The sequence below is a fragment of the Rousettus aegyptiacus genome, unplaced genomic scaffold, assembly GCF_014176215.1.
Source record: "Rousettus aegyptiacus isolate mRouAeg1 unplaced genomic scaffold, mRouAeg1.p scaffold_m13_p_6, whole genome shotgun sequence".
In the NCBI taxonomy this organism is placed as follows: domain Eukaryota; kingdom Metazoa; phylum Chordata; class Mammalia; order Chiroptera; family Pteropodidae; genus Rousettus; species Rousettus aegyptiacus.
This window is the reverse complement of record NW_023416309.1, coordinates 49,447,061-49,468,278: the sequence shown is the minus strand read 5'-3', so window position 1 is coordinate 49,468,278 and position 21,218 is coordinate 49,447,061. Positions and strand designations below refer to the sequence as shown.

The following is a 21,218-nucleotide window of genomic DNA, read 5'->3' as shown; positions in this document are numbered from 1 at the left end:
AACACGCTGGAAACTATCCATCTGTAACATCCACACGGGGCTTGAGGTCGTGTGTGAAGAGGAGGCATGAAAATGTGATCATGTTGTTTCATTTGTTATCAATTATATACAATGTTTATTGTTTTATAATTACATTTATATTTATCCCTCATTGTAATATATGTTATTCTTTTCGCTTATTTTCCAACCTGGATTTTACTCCGGAGCAGAACTCTGAATTGAAATGGTCCACGGGTCAGGAAGTGGTATCTGTTTTCATATAGTGCCACCTAGTGGTCAGGTGCATCCATGGCAGCTCTCAAATGCAGGTTGGCAGGGCCTGGGTGGTTCCGTTGCCATTGTGCCCTGGAGAGTGAATGCCTGGGGGATAAAGGACGAAGGGAGATTCCTGAGCAAAGTGCACAGGGGCTGGACCTGGATCAAGTGGACGAGAATTTCCTGGCATCCAAGTCATACAAGCAAGGGGGAAGTGAATTGTTCCGTGGCGTTACGGGTTCGGGGGTGTGTGTATGTTGCTGTGTGTTTCCCAGTGCTTTCCGTTTTGGGCGGTAAAACATAAGCACTCGGGCTAAAAACATAAGAGTTCAGGCTTTGAAGTGGACATTTCTGGGTTTAGAACCAGGTTCCGATACTGACTCACTTACGACTTTGGGAAAATTACATATTTCAGTCTCCTCATGTGTAAATTCCAGATAATAATAATACCTTAGAGGTTTTCTATAAGGATTAAGTGAAATATTCAGGTTAGAACAGTACCTGGCACATAATAAGTAGGCAACAAAAATACTGGCTGCTTTCATAATCAGCATCATTACTGTCACAACCTGGAATGATGACCTGTGGGTTCCTCCGAGCAGAGACTCTCCGTGGGAGGATGCTCCCGGATCAGAAATCAGACATGTTAACGAACTCTTCCCAGTACTTGGATCTTGCAACTAACTTTACAAGCTATGTGATTATTTATTCCTGTAGTTATTAACACGTCTTTCATAGAATCCACATATTGCCTCTTTAGAAATCCTGGAGGAGTAGACTTGAAGTTCTGTGTAGCCATCTGTGCCTTCAGAAAGCGTAGATAGGTGGATCCAGAAGCCTGCTGTCACAGGGGCAGTGCTGTGCCTTCAAGGGACCCCAGAGACAGGCCGAAGCTGCAAACCAGACCAGGAAGTCCAAAGTGCAAGCGAGCCCGGCATCTTCTTATAAATTTGGAACGGGCAGATCCTGAAACAGAAATCTACCCCTGGCCATGCTCTTCGGGATGCTCTGTTTGCATTTCTTTTCTATTTGAAAGCTGTTTGTGCATATTTCTTTCATTAGTTAGGAAAAATGTGTCGGGCACCTAATGTGTGCCGGAACCTGTTCTAGGCACTGGGGATACTCAGTTGTAAATGAACGGAGTCCTTGCCCTCGTGGAGTTTGAAGTGTAACGTGAGAGACACACAAGAAGCAAACGAACAGATATGTAATTTTATAGGGTGATAGTGCCACGAGGGAAAACGAAGCAGAATGAGGAGAACGTGTGCCTGGGCTGGGCCGCCGCTTTAAGTAGGAGGATCTCAGAAGGCGCAGTGTGGTAGTGTCTCTGAGTAGAGACCTCCCTGCAGGTGGGCCCGAGCCCTGCAGGTGCCTGAGCGAAGAGCACTGCTAGAGCAGACAGCAGGAGACAAAGGCCCTGAGGGGAGAGAGGGCGTGGCCTGCCGATGGCCCCCTGGAACCCTGTGTCCATGAAAGGATGAAGCCTGAAGGTATATGGTGGTGAGGTTGGCCACCAGGGTAGGATGCCCGTGGTTATCATGAGCCTATGTAGTCATTAAAGTCATCAGACTGTTTTATGTGATTGTCGTGGTTATAATTTAGTCAATAACCATGTTTATAAAATTCTGTCTTTCAGTAGATACTGTACGTAATTCATAGTAGTATAGTTTGAGCGTATAGGGGAAATAGTTCCAATTTGTCTAGCTTAATTACTTAAAGCGTCACAAAGTATATTATCAAAGCCCATGGTTCTTAGGCAGAGATGTGCACCATAGTCCCTTGTTAAATTGATACCTGTCCAAACCCTACTCTCAAAGTACTAAATTAAAAGACGGATGGTCAAGGGGTGATGGAAGGTGTAGTGTGAATGATGTTTCCAGGTGATGCTGATAAGCGAATGATAAGTTAGTAAACATTGTAACTTTAAATTCTCTTTTATTCTTCCAGTCTCCAAGGACTTTGTCTCCTACCCCATCGGCAGAAGTAAGTGCCATTTTTGCAAGTTATAATGGGTGGAACTGGGGAGTTACTTGGGTCTTTCCTAGACTGGAATTTGAAGAAGAGGACATTAAAAAATAAGTAAACACAGAAGAAGATTATGATGAATGTAGCATTCATTACTTGTAAGATATGACTATAAGATAGAACAGTAAATTTCTTGTTAAATGGAGACTAAGGGGAAAAAACAGCCTTATACTGATCTGAGCCCGTGTCTCTAAATGGTAGGAAAGGGTTTGCAGGGAGTTAAGCCTCTTGGCCCAACATGGGGCTCCCTCTCCTCGTCCGTAATCCATTAATCTGAATCCTAATATACTGAATTATCTGAAATGGCCAACAGCAGTCATAGTGTATTCTATAAACAGAGCCATCGTCATGGGAGGCCACTCCTTTTAGTCTAAAATCCATAGTCTTGTTCCCTCCTCAGGGTAAACAGACCTTGCAGGGGCTTTCATCGTCCAACCCACCAGGCTGGCTATTCCTGTGTGTCTGGACCACATAGAGCCATCGGTGATTATCCCATAGTGAGCACTGGGTCCCATATCAACCCCCAAATGCTCTTCCACTCTGTAGCATTCAAAACCGAAGACACAGCGCCCAAATCAGTTACCCTCACAGCCCGTTTTAGTAAAGGTTCTTCAGGTGGCCGAGCACACGCATCTACTAAATGGAGTGACAGCTTCACACTGCCCCCGCCCACCCGCCACCCAGTTTCAGTGATCTCTTGATTTGCCCTCCCCCCTGTTGACTGCCTACTTGGTGACCAGAGACCTCGAAAGTACTTTCTGTTGTCCCTGTGTGATTTTTCCCTTGCGGGGGCTGGGGGGGGGGGGGTGTTGCGGGGTGGCTTTGAGGCCAGTGGCCTAAGGTCATACTGACCCACCTCAGCGCGAGGCCCAGCACCAAGGGCTTCCCCGGCACTTCGTTTCATTTTCACTATTACGGATAACAACCAAAGGATCGTATCTTTAGCATGTTTCTTATTAGTTTGCATTTCCTCGTGTATCCAATAACCAGCCTCCTCGGGAGTCAGGTCTACCGCCATCTAAAAAGTAGTGACAAAAAATCAGTAGCCTTGTCTTAGACCCAAACAACTCTTTGGATGTTCTGCATAAAACTGGACTGATCTTAGGCGATCACTGTAAAATTCAAGATCGTATAAACTCTATAGTGTTCTGATGGTTTATGATTGAGTCCTATGAATAGTTAGTTTCCATTAGTATTCTGATCATTGCAGTTTAAGTTATGAAGAATTAACTTCCATTGCTGAGGAACCGATGTATGTGAACACGCTTCATAAGCACAATATAAATATGGTGTTTGGAATTATCCCCTTTATCCCAAAGCTCTATCAACATTGGGGTTTATCATTTTCACATGTTAAAATTTTGGTAAACACCAGTCCTGTGGGTCTCAAACAAAATGCATTAACTGTAGAATATTTGTTTGCATAATATTGGAGGAATACGGCCCTCAATGTATACGTGATCAGGTGGACGTGATGGTTCCTGGGGACCTTTCGTGGAGCTTGATGTCACCTGAATGTGATGATAGCCTGAATGCATGTTTTGTGCTCACGCTTTCTCGCACCGTGTTTCCAGGGGTACCAGGACGTTCGGGACCGGGTGATGCACCGCTCCACTAGCCAGGGCTCCATCAACTCCCCCGTGTACAGCCGCCACAGCTACACCCCGACCACGTCTCGCTCTCCCCAGCATTTTCACAGACCTGGTAAGGGCGGCCGTTCCCGGGATTCGTTTTAGGATAATCTGTGTTTCGATGTGATTTTTTCCCCCCATCACTGATGGCTGGCTGCCAGATACATACACACCCCTCTCCCAGAAAAAAAGGAAAGAAAAAGAAAACTCATATCCAACTATCATTTGTATTATATCTTTTTCTTGAAACGAGTCATGCTATGGTTATATTCATTACGATGTGTGAACTAATTACATTTTTATAGTGAATGACTGGAAGCAAGAGAGTTTTGGGTTGATTTTTTTTAACTTGAAGAAAACCTCATTGCTTTTAGACTTAAAATGAAGATCTCTAAAAGAAAGCGTTTTGTTGTGCCTTTTAGGCCTATCAGCATCATCTAAAATCCAGTATTAGCCGTTTATTGATGGGTTCATTTTGTTTCCCTTATCCAGGCACATGGTATTACCAAGCATGCTGGGTTAAGCACCTTCTAGAACAAAGTATTGTATACAAGCTCAGGGTTGCGTATATCTTTTAAGATCTATTCCAACCTTAAAATTCTGAATCAGTTGCGGGAAACATAAAAACATTCGCGATGGATTGTGATCGAGAATATGAAGCAGCCGTGGGTTTTGGCTGACTTTGACCTGTGCAGAATTTAGTCCCTGTCTCTATTGGGGTGTGTCCCATCTGTGGAGTAGAACAAGAATGGGGACCCCAGCACAGACCCAGAATTCCCTGAGAAATGGAATCGCGAAGGAAGATTTGGGCCTCTTAAACAAACTCAGTGGTGACGGTGTACGTCCGTGCAAACTTCATCTTAAGCTTCTTGCTTCTGCTGAGGCCAATGTAGCAATTCCACTCATACGCTAACTTATTTTATAAAACAACACTGAAGGAAATGAACAGAATGTGAAAAGGCCGCAATCTTCTCTTCGAAGCCATAGATTGAATGCTTATAAAGGATTGAGTTTTTATTATTTAATCCTTCAGTAATGTATAATTTTCTCTAGGTTTATAAATATTTACTCGATATCTGCTGAGTTACATTAATTTTCATTTTAAAGTTAGAATTTTAAAGAAATGAATTCCTTTCTGTTTTCCTGTACAACATGTATTCATTTTTCATGCCCTGGACCTGGGTCTGTATTTAAGCCCTTGTCTATCAGGGTGACAAGAGACCCTTTATGCTGCCACCACCGTGTATGGGCATATGCTGAAGTCACTGAGACCCCAACCGTGACCCGTCAGAATGACATGGGAGGTTGCAGGGGAAAATGTTCCAGAGACTTCTGAATAGTGAGAGAGGGGTCAGTCCAGCGACATTGTTTTCCTGAAAGGTCACGTCCTTCTTGAGCACTAGAAAGTTCTTGTCTGTGCCATCCACAGTTCTGATGTCAGTGGCCTTTAGAACATTCCCCATTCTAAGCATTCCTCCCCTTGTCCCTTCTCAATATATTACAGATATGCATGATGTCAATTGTTAAGGTTCATAAGTTGCCCACTCTAGACATGATGTTGCGAGGCCCGGAGGTCTGGGTTCAGTTTGAATGGTCCATTCTTCTTTTGAGGTAACTAAGTTCCCAGGTCCCCAGTGTGGCCACTACACAATTCTCAGGGTCGAAGTAGCTCTTTGACACCCAGGGAACACAAATAGATTGCTTGTTTGTTCTTTCTCTGTAGGCAAAATAAAATTAAACTTCCAGTGGAAAAGTTTGCAGCTTAAAAATAGGAATCTGACCCTTACATATAAACACTCCTTTTCAAGGTTCTTGAAATTATTGTCATTTTTTTATATGCTCTTCAGAGAGTTCTGTTTTGTCAGGTGCTTTTTAAAACAGCCGATTTCGAGTCTAAATGACGTGCCTGGTGCAGGTTCAATGGCAGCCGTTGTCACCCTAACAGAGAGTGTGGCCTGGTGGCCATCTGTCCTCACCAAAGCCATTTTTTCTCAGAGAGCCACTCTGCACTGACCTAAACCTATTTATTCGCAAATCCTCCCCACTTTGCCTCACCCTTAGCAGGTGCATTCTTAACCCTTTTTCCTTCCTCCTTTTTCAGACTCCTGATTAACAACCTTTATCTTCCCCCCTTGGAACAATGACGTGGTCCCCGCTCCTGTGTTAATTTCTGTTCTTCTCTTCTGTTTCCACCTTGTCCTGCCCCTGGCTCCTTGCCGCACAGAGCTGCTGTCTCCTGGTGTGCAGAGGTTGTCCTACCTGCGCACCAGCAGCCTCAGCTCCACCCACAGCGACTCCCGCCCCAACTCCCCCTTCCGACACCACTTCATTCCCCATATCAAAGGTAAGGAGGCAGGCTTCTTCAGGCAGCACCCCGCATAGCGGAGATTTATTAGCACCCTGGGAAGGCTAATAAGGTGTATCTCCAAGAGTCAGCTCCGAGCTTTCGACCTCTCCGCATGCCTGCGTGTGCCGTGACTACACCTAACAGTGTCTTAGAACTGGCATAGCATCTCTCCTTAGGGGAAATATGTCATTTCTAAGGGCTCTAGATGAAGAAACAGGAAGTTCGTTTAAGACCATAAGATTTATTATCTACTCCTTACAGGGGGAAAAAAAAAAACGCATATTATTATTTTGTTTTTCTACATGTCAAAAGCAAAATATAATATATAGTTGGAACATTTGCCTGGTTTTAATATGCAGTATGGCTCAGCAAAACCCAACAGTATTTAGCAACAGATATCCCAAAGCTAACTTAACCACTTAACGATATTAAAATGTTTGGACAGTATAAAAAGATCTATGGCAATGTAACTTAAATTTCGGTTTGAGCCAACTGGGAACAATCTTTTGGCTTGTCCTCATTTCTACATGATGGAGAAGAGAGGCTTCGCCGTCTGTTTTCTGTCCCTGCCCCACATTGATGGCCATCCTCTATGGCATTTCCATTGTTTTCTTCATCGTCCATTATGCTTCTGCAGCCGTCCTCAGTCATGGCTCCCGTTCCCCTCCATGCATTGGGGGACACAAGAGCCCCAGAGGGGTTGTTAGGAAGGGGCCATAATTTAAAGTAAGTGTGAGCTCCCAGAAAGATGCTAACTTTTACCAAATTAATCAATGAAAGCAGCTGAAGGAGGGAGTAGCAGGCAAGCAAGATGTCATCTTGGGTCTTCGCACAGCCCTGAAGGGTCACACTAACGCTGCGTTCCGGGTGCTCATGCCGCGAACGTTGACCGCGTAGTTTAAACGCTGCCGTAGTGCACTTCCACTCGCAGTCTGCCCGAGCTGTTTTCTTTTTGCTAACTTGGATTTTTGAGGCAACTGAGTCCTAAAATATAGATGCACCCTACTTATCAGCATGTAGTAATTTTATATGTGCTATTTTGGCATTTTCTGTGCTGTGAAAATAATACTGCTGACATGCTTAAAGACACATAATCATGTGCCATTAGCTAAAAGATCAGTAGTTTTTGGTAATTGCAGCACTTTCTAAAACTCTTGACAGATTATTTTAAGTGATTATTGCTAATTAGTGTTTTGGAGGAAAAACTTTTTTATCTAGGTATGAAGATCACACTTTAGAGAATGTCTATAAAACCACAAGGAATTGTTGGAAAACTTCAGATGTATTTTAAAGAGACTTTAATATAGAAGCCCTTGACCAAATTAAGATGTTTTTCGTTTGTTCGTTTGTTTCTAATATGCAAGAGAAAATACATTTTTAATTCATTAAAATGTAAGCTGCCTTGTTTGGTTATTATATGTTTCATCTTTCCGAAGAGATACTTTTTATAGAAAGAAAAATGTCATGTACTGTGAAGTTACGCAGTTTGTATGAGTAACATATCACAAAGTAGCAAGATTTACCTTATGTCTAAGAGCAAGCAGCCTTGTGGGGCGATGGGACCCCCATATGGACACTGAGTCCTGGGTTAGAATATTATCTCTGGCTAGCCCTGGGACCTTGGATTGTTGGATTGTTGACAACTTTTTGAGTGCCAGTTACCTCATCTATGAAACCTCTCGTAGGTCATTAGGGCGTGGGAGGTACAGTGCGCCGATGCGTAGTGAGCTCTGAGCTCACGTCCACCCGGCGCGGTGCTCTTAAGGCACGTCCATTGCATCCTTCCATTTGCTCATCACGGCGTCCCTGTGACGCAGGCGCAGGGCAGAGATGAGGGAGCTGGAGCCTAGTTCAGCAACCCGCCCAAGAGCTCATGACCAAGAAGCGGCAGCACCTGGACCAGACCCGGGGCCTTCTCGCCCCTCATTCAAATTAAGGGCGCACATTTCAGTATAAATGTACATGAGGCATAATTTATAAAGCGAACTTTTATTTTCCATCTCTTTTTAACTAGAAAATTGCACTCTTATTCAGGATAAGAACAGCTACTGCAGTCATTTAAATTACAAAATTAATACATTTTTACTTTTCAATAAAAATAATAAATGGTATGGAAATTAGAGTACCTCTGCGTGCCTAAATGGTGCTTCATTAAAAATGTAGACATAGATTCTTTTCTGTGTCCAGTCTAAATAGACACAGTCTAATATTATGGATTTAAATTATAAAAAGCATTAGGCCCAGAGGGATTATCATGGCCCTGAGCTTATATATAAAAATGTCTAATAGTCTCTCTCTCTCATTCTTTTTACTGGACAGATGCCTATAGTTTATTCATGTGAAATAGTTTAGATACTTCAGATACAAAATATAACGTACCTAGCAGTGTACGCTTAGTTTTAAAATCAGATGCACCTTTTGCTAAACTATAAAATAAATCACAGAGAATTTGTATATTAAAGATGTGGCTGTAAAAGCCTAATATAGTTAAATGGCTAAATGCTGATTCTCCATGGAATTACTTCTTGGTCATTTAAAAAAAAAAAAAAAAAACACATGTATCCACGTACATAGAAGGCTTCTCCAGCACTGGGAAATTTTAGCATGGAGGGAACTTATAGCCATTTGAGAAACACATCTAAGGTATCTTTAAAATGGGGCAAAGTCCCCCGGGATTTTCCATAGCCCTTCGATTGAACATCTACTTTTTATCTTGGAGCTTGTCTAGTGGTCTCAAGGGAGTTACACCAAATGTGAGCTAGGGGTGCGTGAGGACCCCAGGGTAGGATGACTGCCTCAGGGATGCGCGGTTAAAGGCGGGGGGCCCCTTGCCGCTCTTGCAGTCAGAAGCCCAACCTCCCATTGCACAAGTCACTTCCTGGTCCTTATTTGTCATGCATGTGACCCAGGTCCCCAGAATCCATTGCGCTGAGGATGCTGCATGGCCATGAACGCTGAGGTGCACATCACAGACTGGCTCTATCTCATTGGCTTCCCCATCCATTCTCTGTAACATCCGTCTTGTTTCCGGATGTGTTTTTATTTCTGTTTCTGACCTTCCTTGCAGTCTCATTCCGCATCGGTGTGTCATTGTTGGACTGTTTTGACAAGTGCATGCCTAGAGATTCGGAAAAACGATTTTTGCTTCGTTTGGGGCTCTGTTCGTGCCTTGCTTTCTGAGTTTCTCTTCCCTCCCTTTTGAAATACTGTGAGTCATTACGTTCTGTGTCCATGAAACATGAATCAGATTTGGGACCAGGAGGGCTACTTATATGAAGTCTCTTTGAAAGAAATCTTCCCTGTGTTACTATAGATATGAGTTCCTATGATGCAAATATGTATTTGACACTTGCTGAAGGAAATCGTAAGAACACTTATTGAAGCCTTAGACAAGAAGCAGCAATCTTGAAACTCATGCAATTCTAGACGCTGCCAATTTTAAGCTCCCCTCAAAATATTCATCCATATTCTGGAGTATGAGCACTGAGCGTCCAGAAAGCTAAGCCGGTTCCCACAGCAGACGCAAGCACAGCCGTCTCAGTCTGCTTGTCTTAGGATCTTAGAATAGTCACTTAGGCTGTCAGCCTGCCTAAAAAAAATAATGAAAGTGGGGACAGAGCATATGAGTTTGTTAAGAGAATCCTGCAAGGAATGATCTCCCAAGGACTGAAAAACCGGCTTCTTAGGTTGACATGGAAGGAGCTAAAACTAAAGGTTAAGAAATATATATGTGTGTATATATAAATAAGCGCGCATGCGTGCGTGCGTGTGTGTGTGTGTGTGTATTAGCTTCTCATCACAATAGCTAAGATCACTAACAACTTAGAGTGAACCAATACAGGGGCAAAATGGCTCTGATATATACAATATTATATGATATATACACTATTATTTTTCAACAGTGTCTTAACTCTGGGCTGATAGATGATGATGGTGATGTTAATAGCAATACCTTCCATATAGGCTGTTTCATCTGACGCCTCATACATTACTATGCCTAAGTAATGAAGTAAGCACAAAAATAACATTTTTTAGGGCTCTCATCAGTTATTTCCTTCCAGGGTGGGGTTAAAACCTTTATCACTTAAAGATAGGGGTTTTAAGATAGAATTGGGAAATAGGCCTCACCTTGAGAATTTTTCTTGGAAAAAAATGCCAAAATTTTGCAATGCCTTTGGTATTTCAAGGGCTAAGAATCTGGTACCTAACATCACATCTTCTGAGACCTTATTCCCAATGAGTCCTTGTGACATGTGGAAATCATGTTGTACAGAATCGCTTAGATGAGTGTGTTGCCGAGTCTCCCTTTACCTAGTGTTTTAAAATGTTTACTGGGAAGCTTTAAATGATGATAGAATTAAATTTACTTACAAGGACATGAACACCCCAGTGTTTTTTTCTAACAACTAGAAAGGTCAATGGTTGCGAAAGATAGGCAGCCAAATAAAGAACTGTACCCAATGGAAGCCAGCATTTATCTAAAATGCACCCACCGGGAATCCAGACAGCCACTCCGTAGCCTTCGATAGTTGTCAGCCATAACGGAAAAGTGATGGGCTTCTACTGCCCCTTGCCAGCAGAGCGTCTTAATGATAGAAAGATTTTTAATACTTGGGTCATCCACAAATCCAGCAAGAAAGTCATGTTTCTCTAGAACATCTTCTGAGCATAGCCCATATGAATTAGTCTGTTTTGCAAGTATAGATTACTCTTCTAAATAAGTTCTAATGTTTATTGGAGTAAAGAATACTTCTGCAGTGAAACAATTACATTGGGGTTATTGAGGACCAACTCTAATGGGAAAGTCATGAAAAAGGGGGTGCTATTGGGATCCCGTTGCTGTATACTAGCTTCTGACCGCCTTTAATTTAGAGAAAGATGATGGCCCTTCCTGCAGCGGTGCTTCCTCTGTTAGGCCATTAATAGCTGTAGGATTAATTATTCGGCTTTCTTCAATCATTCATTCACAGACATTTACTAGGCACTTACTATTGGCCAGGCACTGTGCTGGGCACATAGAGATAAATGAGACTTACTACTAATTCAGCCTTCAATTTAGAGCAAGACTTTCTTCTAGACATAAATCATGTTCTTCCTTCCTCTGCTTGTTTCTACCTGCGTTTATTTTTTTTTTTTTAGACATGAATCAGTTACTTCTCCTTAGGAGACTGGTAGTAAATGACATAACATTTTTTGAAATAAACTTTTTAATAGATCATCATTTTAGAGTGAAGCTTCATAATTTTTAGAGGCTAATACCTCAATTAAGTAGTAAAGTCTATATATTGGGATCTAGATGCTAAAATGACTTGAGTTAAAAAAACACAAAAGTTTCAGAACATAATAACCAAAAACCTAGAATATAAGTTTGAGCCAGTTAACAAATTCAGATCTCATATCTGGATTATCTTACTGCACGTTTGGTACAGATCTGTGCACTTGTTACCTAAAAATACACATATTGAGAAATTAAAACTCTATGAAACATGTTATTTTAAAATTCCAGCAATTGACATTTTTTTATATTTTGCTAGCTATATTTAGAACCGTGTGCTTACCTGAAGAAATTGACTCTGGTACACCTAAAGTAATAGAATGTTATAAGTCAATTATATCTTATTTTTTTTAAAAAAAAAAAAAAGAGTGAAAAAAAGAAATTGGTTCATGCTCTCTATTTTTGAAGACCTATGGTTAGTTTAAAGTTGTTAGCATTAATCGATAAATAGGACTTTAGCGAAATTTAAAACTTTCATGCTTCAAAGGATACTGTCAAGAAAGTGAATGACCACCCACAGATTGAGAGAAAATATTCGCAAATCAAATATCCGAGAAGAGACTTGTATCCAGAATACGTAAAGAACTCTTATAACTGAATCTTAAGTAATTGCATTACTAATTCAATAACTTTTAGTAGTGCTGCACCTTCCGCTGTATTCTGGGGACAAATATTTGCCCACATGTGGGGAAGGAGGGCGACCTGGGGCAATAACTGATCTCTTTCCAGTTGTGCACACGTCTCACTTCATCCCGGCCAGTTCTCCTGGCCAGAGGGAGTGATGGTGGCTACGGTACCGCTCAAGGCTTTTGCAGCCAAGCCCCAGCAATCCTGTGCAGCCTCTTCCCCATTCTCTCCTCTAAGGGCACCATGCCGTCGGGCAAGGCAGCCAGTCCAGTGTTCCCACCCACTGGGAGTCTGAGCCTCCCCACCCGTCTGCCCGCCACTCACCTGGCGGGCTTACTCTTCCATGCCCAGCTCAATTCTAACTCTTTCTGTAGCTTTCCTGAAGAATTGATGACACACACCTTCATGTGAGTGTCCGAATTTTTCAGATCCCTCTGAGCAAGCAATTACATGGTATCATATTTATGTCTTAAGTCTGTCTCCTTAGGTAGATTCTGAGCCCCTTGAGGCAGGAGTAAATCTCATTTATGTACTTATCCTTGGCCGCAGCTCAGTGCCCAGCCATGGTAGGTGTTCAGTAAATGTTTTGCGGGTGGAATCATTAGACCGGATGGAGCCTCATCTTTGAAGAGAACGATCGAGACAGGTGTAAGTGGTCCCACTGCACCTGGAAGAAAGGGGTCTGACTCTGTCTTGCGTATTTCAAAGTGAGGAGCAGAAGCATCTGCTGCAGTGAAGGCACTTGGTGTTGCCAAGGGGAAGGGCTGCGTGAGCACACAGGTTCCCAGACTCAGCCTTCTGTTGGGAGAATGATACCCCAGTGGCCAGCCTCCGCCGTCATGCCTGTTGGTGATTGTTTTGGGGTTCGTGTATCCCGCTCCTTTAGATGCTTAGGCTTTAACCATCTGTAAACTGGTTCCTGAATCATTAGTAAGTGACTTTCCATTCCTCTTAATTAACTTTCCGTTTAATCAGTGTGCTGCTGGCTCACAGCCTTCAACTGCATGCCATTGGAATGATGCATCTTACTGCTAGCTGCTTTAACAGAGTTCCACTTGAACTCAAATCTCTCCTTTGGAAACCTTGACCTTATATCACCTCTGCAAGCCAAGTGAATAAATCGAGTTCGTTTCTTTTGTTTCTCCTTTTTGATGTACTCCTCCCAGTTTGTTGTTTTGAATCTTTATTATGCTTGCTTTGTTTCCTTTACTGCTCTCCCTTCTCTCATTTTGTTTTCTCCATTCTTCTCATTGGAGGCAATGAGCCGTCCAGCGGCCGAAACTCCCCTCTCCCCTACCGGCCAGACAGCCGCCCTCTAACTCCAACTTACGCTCAGGCCCCTAAACATTTCCATGTTCCAGGTAGGAGCTGACACGGTCTATGTCATGGTGTCCTGTCACAGTGTAGAATGTAGCCTCGTCACCTCTGTCTCGTCTCCATTTCTCATGCTCTTTAAATCGGGATGCACACAGTTAACAAACCCTAAATTGCAGGATCTGGCTTAGAGGGCCTTTCAAAACGTGTATGTGTGAAATGCCAGGTTTAAATTTTCTCAAAAAATTTTGAAACCTGGTGGGAGGCAGAGAGCGAAGGAATGAGAGTTGAATTGTTTTGTTTTCTCTTAACTAAAATTTTAATTTTCTTTTCATATTAGAGCCTTCTGAGATATCACTCTGTGGTCTGGTGTCATTGATTAATTAATATTGCAATGGCAATCGAGTTACCTTTCCATTCTAAAGATTGAACCACAGCGTCGCTTGACAGTACTTTTATTTCTTCCTGTTTGTCTCCAGTGTAGAGATTCTTTCCATGTTCTTTTTGGAGAGAAATAAAACGGAATCCATTTGGTGTTCCTTCTGCAGCGTATAACTAATGAACCACATGCAAAGCTCACAAAGATATCTTGCAATTTAGGCTTGGTGCTGCCAGCTCTGATCTGTCACAGTACATTTGCTGTCACAGTACAAATAGTGACTTGCCATCAGGCACGGTAAAAACCAGAACCCATTACTATCTTAATGTTTAGGGTCAGCTCAGTTTGTAAAGGCAAGATAGGCTCAGAAGTCACGGTATTATTTTCCCACCGGAAGTACGTGGTTTCGCTTCTGTTAGCTACTGAAAGTGGTTTAATAAATTACCCATTACGTCGATGTTGGTGTACATATTTGGAATCTGTAATAGCTTTCTCTTTTGCATTCCAAACTTACCTAATAAACCAGAGAAAACTTGAGTGAGATTCATACCATTAAGATGTGACTGCTTTTTAAAAAAAAGTTGTATCGCACCTTGAAAATCAATGTTACACATTCGAACTCTTTTTTTTTTTTTTTTTTCCACATGAAGAATGCCCCACCAAGATATAGTGCCTAAGATTCTGGAGAAACAAAGCTTTTGAAATTTTCTGAGTATTTGCACTCAAAGTGAAATGATAGCATGATCAAATGGAGTCCTGTACAAATATATAAATAATCATTTGGCATCTCTGTTTCTTTTTATAAAATTCGGCCAGTAGAAATTGGGAATTTGTTAATCATCCTGGTAGCATATAAGACTAGCCTTGTGCATAAAAGTGTTTATGTATTTAAAAAAAACTCTTACTATATTGCTTTCCACCGTTTCACTCATTAGCCGAAAAGTAAATTGAGCCACTGGGATCTACTGGGGGCTCAATTTCTAGACAGTAGCAATTTGGGGATTTTTCCCAAACTGGTTATGTCTTCCTCACCATTAAAGTATCTCCACTGCTTGCATTTCTTCCTGTTTTAATCCCACGTTCAGTGAAGTATGTATTTGAAATAAATGGCTCATGAATTAGTTACACCTCTATATATCCAAAGATGTATTACAAAGGATTTCATATCGCTCGTCTATAGTAATTCTCTCATTCCTGTAATTGCCTCTTCCAGGAATCTCAATCTTTGTAATACAAGTTAACCTTCTGGGTCGTTTTTGTTCAAGAGTCTTCAGTTTGGTTTGCCTCTCAGTTGATCTGTTTTTCCCATCGCCGAACCGGTTCCCATAATCACACATCTTTGCTTTTCATTTCCACAGATCAAGGGATCAACATTTACCGAAAGCCACCCATCTACAAACAGCATGGTAAAACCCGCTTTTCTCCGTGTAGCTTTTGAGTCGCAGCCTCGGCTGAACTTCTCTTTGCTGTGCTCCGAAAGGCTTATCTGCCGCTGCTCTTGAGAATCAAATCGGGGCGCCCGGCATATTACGCCTTTCTCTTCTCCTAAGATGCAAATACTGTGAAATTGGTTAAGGACACTGAGCCTGGTCAGGAAGCTTCTAGTTCATTTCCAACCCCATCAAACCATGTGCCATTCCATTCATAGAGAAGGGAAAGTGTCAGCCGCACAGTAATTTCACAAACACCCAACCAAGGCTTTTGTTTTCTTTGCCGTTAAATGATTGAACCAACCTCTCTAATCATTTTGACCACCTAAAAATTTATTTAATTAAAACTAGTGAAAGCCAGTGACCTAGAAAACAATTAATTTGACTGAGCCTACATCAGCTTGGCTGTCCAGGGCCCGGTTTCTTATGGGGCATGCAGACGTCTATGTCCTGATGGCGGACCAGGTCCGGTCCACCCGTGTGACCGGACGTGACACCTGCCGGCACAGAGGTCCTAGCCCTCGTCCCGTCTCTTCGCTTAAACCGCTCTGTGACTTAGGATGTCATGGACACGATGTCCCCGTCCCTCAGTTTTCTCATCTCTAAAAACCAGTGAGTTAGGCTAGTTTGTCTCTGAAATCCCTGCGAACTAAGACTCACCGACGTTTTCCTTTTCTGGGAATATGGAATTTTGAAACCCAAGGAATCACATGGCTCTGTGTAAGTCACATTTTCCTCCACCAGTATTAGGTCTCTAAAGACTTATCCGCCATACATCTGGTGAATGAATAGAAAGCCAAGACTGGTCTTCAGGTCTTTCAGATTTCAGAAGACTACACACAATCTGTGGCTGGAAATTTGAAGGCTGCCTTTAGAATGCAGTTGACATTAATGAGTCCTTAAGGGTTAGGATACGTGATAAACAAATCAAGTTGAAAATGCACAAGGAAAATATTTTAGGCCAACGTTTTAGGGGAAAAGAATGTATATGTTGTAATGGTTCTGGGACTATGACCTTTTTTCCTCATCTGTTTGTTGGTTTTTTGTTGTTTTTTTTTTTAAGATTTTACACCATGTGCTTGCTTTTTAAGTTTGTTAACATTGTTTTTGTTTGTTTTTTTATGGTTTAATGTCTTCTCACCCACTCATTAACATGTGAATGTTTACTGACTTCACCAATTCTAATGCGTAAGTACTGTTTGAAGTCATGCTTTTTTTTTTAAGTTTAAGACTAGAATTCCCAGAGTTTATCAATTTAGAGGCCTTTTTAAAATCTAAATTCTATAGACCCTACCTCTCTAAACAAAAATAATCAAATAATTAAGATTAATGATTGTATATTCTTAGATTATTTATTTGGAAGGGATGAATTGGCTTCTTGAAATTTATTTTGGCTTTACTCTTTACTTTTTTTCAGACTATTGTAATTAATTAAGATTAGCACGGCCAAAGCAGCACTTCCCAAAGGCGTTCTGCAAAACAGCAGTTAGCGTGATAGAAATAGACAGTATCCCCAAAACTGGTATCTGTGCCCTGATGCATTTAGAAAATCCTAGATTTATATAAAGTCACACTTTTTTTTTTTTTGGTAGTGCAGACCTCAGTCTTTAATATGCTAACACATTTTGTCCTTCTTTAAGAAGAGGCTATAGTATCCAGTGTTTCTAAGCTGAACTTTGTCTTTCCCATGAATTTAGAAAGTCAGAGAAACACTGCTTCATGCCTGGCCAAGACTTTATTCCTTATTATTATAAAAGACAACCTTGATCAAGTCGCTTAAGCAAACCGAGACCTAAAAGGTTTCTACAAGAATGGGGAGTTGGTGCTGAAGATTGAAAAAGTTTCTTCCAGATGAAAAAACCTGTGGGCCCAGAAAAGGGGGAAAGTTTTATTTAAATCATCGTCAATATTTTTTGAAATGTGTAGTAACATCCCAGGTCAGTTTGCAGAATCAGCTAGATTCAGGAACTGACCGTTTATCCTGGTTCATTTTGCTCCATCTTTGTGATTGGATGTGGGGCTCTGAGCCAAGGACTCCTCTAGGCACAGCCATTACGAACCCCATGAACTCACACTGCTGCTAGCTAGCCTGGCTTTTGTTGTTTCAAAGTTGGGTGACTCACTTGTATGTGCAGACCCTTAACCAAGACAGTGGATGGCTACAGCAAACATACGTCGTAGTGCTAAATTCCCGCAAGCCAGAAGTGGATTTTCCCAGTTCCATTTCTCCTAGGATTCAAAGACATATATATAATATATAAGAATTTAAGCGAACCGTATCAATGTATTTGTGGGTCAGAAGCCACAAAGACAGAGCCAGCCAACCTTCTTAATGATGAAGAGCTAGTCAAATGACAATAGTTCATGCTTTTAATTTAACTCCTTAATTTCAAATTACTAATTCAAATTTCTAATTGCTCAAGGAGAGTATTGCCCAACAGAACTTTCTAGGTTGATGGAAATGTTCTATCATTGTGCTGTCCAGGACAGTAGTCACTAGTCATATGTGGCTATTGGGCACTTAAAATGTGGCTAGTGCAACTGAGGGACTAAAATTTAAATTTAGTAATTTTTTTTTCATTTAATTTTATTAAATTTAAATAGCCATATGTGGCTAGTCTTGGACAACACAGCTCTAGATCAGGGTTTTTCAGGTATAGAACAGGTAGATGTAAAACGAAGCTTTGCTTCTGACGGAAAGTCAGGAAGATGAGTGGAGTTGTCACTAGTCACCACCAAGTTGACTGGGCAGTTGGTAATAAAGAGCTTTATGGAGTCGAAACATTTGCCAGGGAACAAGAAAACTGTGTATGTACGTGGGCTTACCACCCTAGCCTTGCAGACCGGTAGCTAAGCAACCCTGATTCCCACCTAGATGCAGCTGCCTTGGCAGCCCAGAGCAAGTCTTCAGAAGACATCATCAAGTTTTCCAAGTTCCCAGCAGCCCAGGCTCCAGACCCCAGCGAGATACCAAAGATTGAGACAGACCACTGGCCTGGTCCCCCGTCACTTGCCGCCGTAGGTATGCAACTGTCACAGCTAAGCCAAGTGGACGAATTGTTAGAAGGGTCTCAACATGAAATGCTTAAAAACGTACAAAAAAAGAAAAAAGAAAAAAAGAAAAATGAAAAAGAAAAAAAAATGTGTCCTATTCTAACGGGTTTTCAGAAAAATATGACCAAGAGGTAGAATAGTGGGAAGAACTAATGTGGTATTAATGTGTGTACAGAATGCTTCAAAGTTACAAATGCCCAGTCACTAGAACCTTGCTCTAACCGAACCACCCAGATGCAGAACTGGTCTAAAACGAATAAGGCGCATGGACCCTCAGAGTTACTACTGCAGTATCAGTAACTCTTTTGAATACCACTGAATCAAAGCCTCTTGGCCAAAACATTGTTCTGTATAATTTGAATCTAGTGGGTGAATTTACCTAGTGTCCACAGAAGTGTGACTTCTTTCAGCTAAATTTGTTTTAGACTATTTCTGGGTTATAATTACAATTCTTTTAACAACCAATCTAAACACTGAAGCACTTTTACTTTTCTTATGAGCTCACATTCTCCATCTATAACCAGGGCTGTTACAGAGTAGCGAATGTCATGAAATATTACTTGTGTAAAGTTACGTGATTTTACATCTATCATTTCCATGAATTCTGTGCTAAAATGTCACATTTGAGCTGTTTCATTCTTTGCTTTGACCCACAAATTTATGCTTTAGAATCGTGTCTATGTCTTTACTGTTTTGTCAGTTATGAAATCACTTGGCCTAAAAAGTGGTATTAGCAAACTCAGAAGCTAATACTGAAAATTTAGCAAGTCAGCTTGACAAAGATATGACTATCTTACCACATTTCTGTTGGCAACCTAAAAGGCCTTCAATTTTCCAAAATGTCCAAATTTTCTTCCTCATGCTGTTTTCATCAAGTTATTTTTGCGATCAACTTTTACGGGCAATATAAGTGGATTTTAAAGCAATTTATATATGTAGAAATAGTCAAAGGGAAATATACTTCCTGGGTTCATTATTCACAAGTGTTCTATACGTGATGTTGACTTGAGATGTACCTGATTCTTCCAAACTTGTGTCTATTAATTTTTATTAGTACAGACTAAAGAGAGAATGTTCGCTGACATTGGTAGGAACAGACATCACTTTCCCTCTGCCAGCCCATGCCCGCCAGGCAGAGCCGAGTCCTTTGAGATTCGTTGCTAAGTGGGGATACTACAGCAGCCACACTTTTGGGGAGAATTAACATTTTGTTATTGAAACTGTCATCACTAAGCCATTCAAAACTTTTTTGAGTGCTAAAATTAAGACAGTTTCTAGCCCATTAGTCAAAAAAAGAAAAACAGACTGTTAGTTAAAGTTTATTTTGATTAGATTAGCAAACTTTCCTGTTTCCTACCACAGCCAGATTAATCCAAACAAGTTAGAGAAAACAATAATTATCTTGATTTTCCAACCATGCAGACGGATTTCTTCTTTTCACTCTGTCTCCCCTTCACCAGAAAGTTTAAAAAATTATACATGATTTGCAATATTGTACCCAAGAAACTTTTTAGTTATATTGCTGTATTACCAATTTTTATTGAGTTTCATTAGTAGAAAACATATTTCTGACCATTTTTCAAAGGATCGATAAAAAGTAAACATTAGAAACCCATCCCTTAAGATAAAAATAAAAAGCATACTTGTTAACGAATTTATTAAGGGTAGAAGGCAGGATGATATTATTAGAGTAAGTCTATATATTCAGGAAAAGAAGAAAGCTATGAGATGTTAAAACTTGTCATTCGAGAGTGACTATCTTATTTAAGGGTATGTAGATGAATTTGGATTCCCTTCTATTTGAAAACTGACCTCAGGGACATCAAAATAGTAAGTGTAGGTGCCCCGGCCACTTACTGCGGAGAGCTGTGACCAGTGGTCAGCAGGATGACTCAGACCCAGTGGCAATGGCAACCCTGAGCTCTAACCGAGCAGACGAGTTACTGGGAGGCCAAAATCCATGCCTTACCGGACCACACATTCAACTGGTCAGACAGACCTGTGGTCTCGAGAAACCAAACAGTAGTGGTGAACTGGCGGTAGGCTCTTTTTTTTCCTCATGCTGTTCATTAACGTTCAAGACCACCGCCGACTTTGCCAGCCTGACAAGTCGACACAGGTGGACTAGTGCCTTACGCTCCCCTCGCCATGGGGCTAATGTGAGAAGTTGTCTTTGCTGTGGAATTAGGAGCTGACACGAGACGCAGATCTAGTGGCAGAGAGGAAGAGGATGAGGAACTTCTGAGACGCCGGCAGCTTCAAGAAGAGCAGTTGATGAAGGTTTGTCCTTAAACTCCTTTGCTGCGGGCTTCAGGGAAGTTCTGTTTGTTCTGTATTTTTTAAGTGATTGCTGTGGGCAAGCCACCAAGGTGAGCAAGAAGTCATCCCAGTGCTCAAGGGCTTCATCTTGTGACTAATAGGGCGAAGTATTTAATAGATTCTGGAAGAGGTGACCTGGAGGCCGGAGGTTAGAGAGACATGGAATGTTTGAGCTTTTGCAAGGAGACTGAGACTCCATGCAGGGTGTGTGTGTGTGTGCGCGCGCATGCATGTGTTAAAAGGATACTCAAGGGTCAGGTAGGGCCAAGGTGTACACCTAGGTGGTGCAAGGCCTTCCTTCCCTCGTGCAGGCTCTGTTGAAGGAATTCCCTTGAGATTGAATATTTCTCCAAGTCTTTCCTTGGGACTCCTAGGACCTCGTGTGTATATCTGGGCTAGGAGAGAAGGGATAAATCAGACGGCCACCAAGAAGCCCTCATTATACCCTCCCACCTCTAACACAGCCTGCAGTGTCCCGGAAGACAAATAGAAGGCGAGCTGATTGTAGCCTGGGATGAGGGAGCCAGGAAATTAAAACTCTCCCACCAATAGAGATTGATAA

General features: G+C 41.6%; 1 protein-coding gene across 28 annotated transcripts in view; it reads left to right on the top strand.

The window, feature by feature from the left end:
- Positions 1–21,218, top strand: part of ABLIM1 (actin binding LIM protein 1) — a 288,773-nt gene that overhangs the window by 257,412 nt on the left and 10,143 nt on the right. For 7 of the 28 annotated variants that reach the window (XM_016146396.2, XM_016146385.2, XM_016146382.2 and 4 more), the window contains 7 exons: positions 2,203–2,238; positions 3,855–3,984; positions 6,136–6,255; positions 13,417–13,521; positions 15,212–15,259; positions 18,159–18,305; positions 20,526–20,617. In XM_016146396.2, coding sequence (XP_016001882.2) covers positions 2,203–2,238; positions 3,855–3,984; positions 6,136–6,255; positions 13,417–13,521; positions 15,212–15,259; positions 18,159–18,305; positions 20,526–20,617 — 678 coding nt within the window. The remainder of the gene's footprint in view (positions 1–2,202; positions 2,239–3,854; positions 3,985–6,135; positions 6,256–13,416; positions 13,522–15,211; positions 15,260–18,158; positions 18,306–20,525; positions 20,618–21,218) is intronic. The other 21 variants (XM_036222116.1, XM_016146398.2, XM_016146401.2 and 18 more) reach the window with 8 other exon arrangements.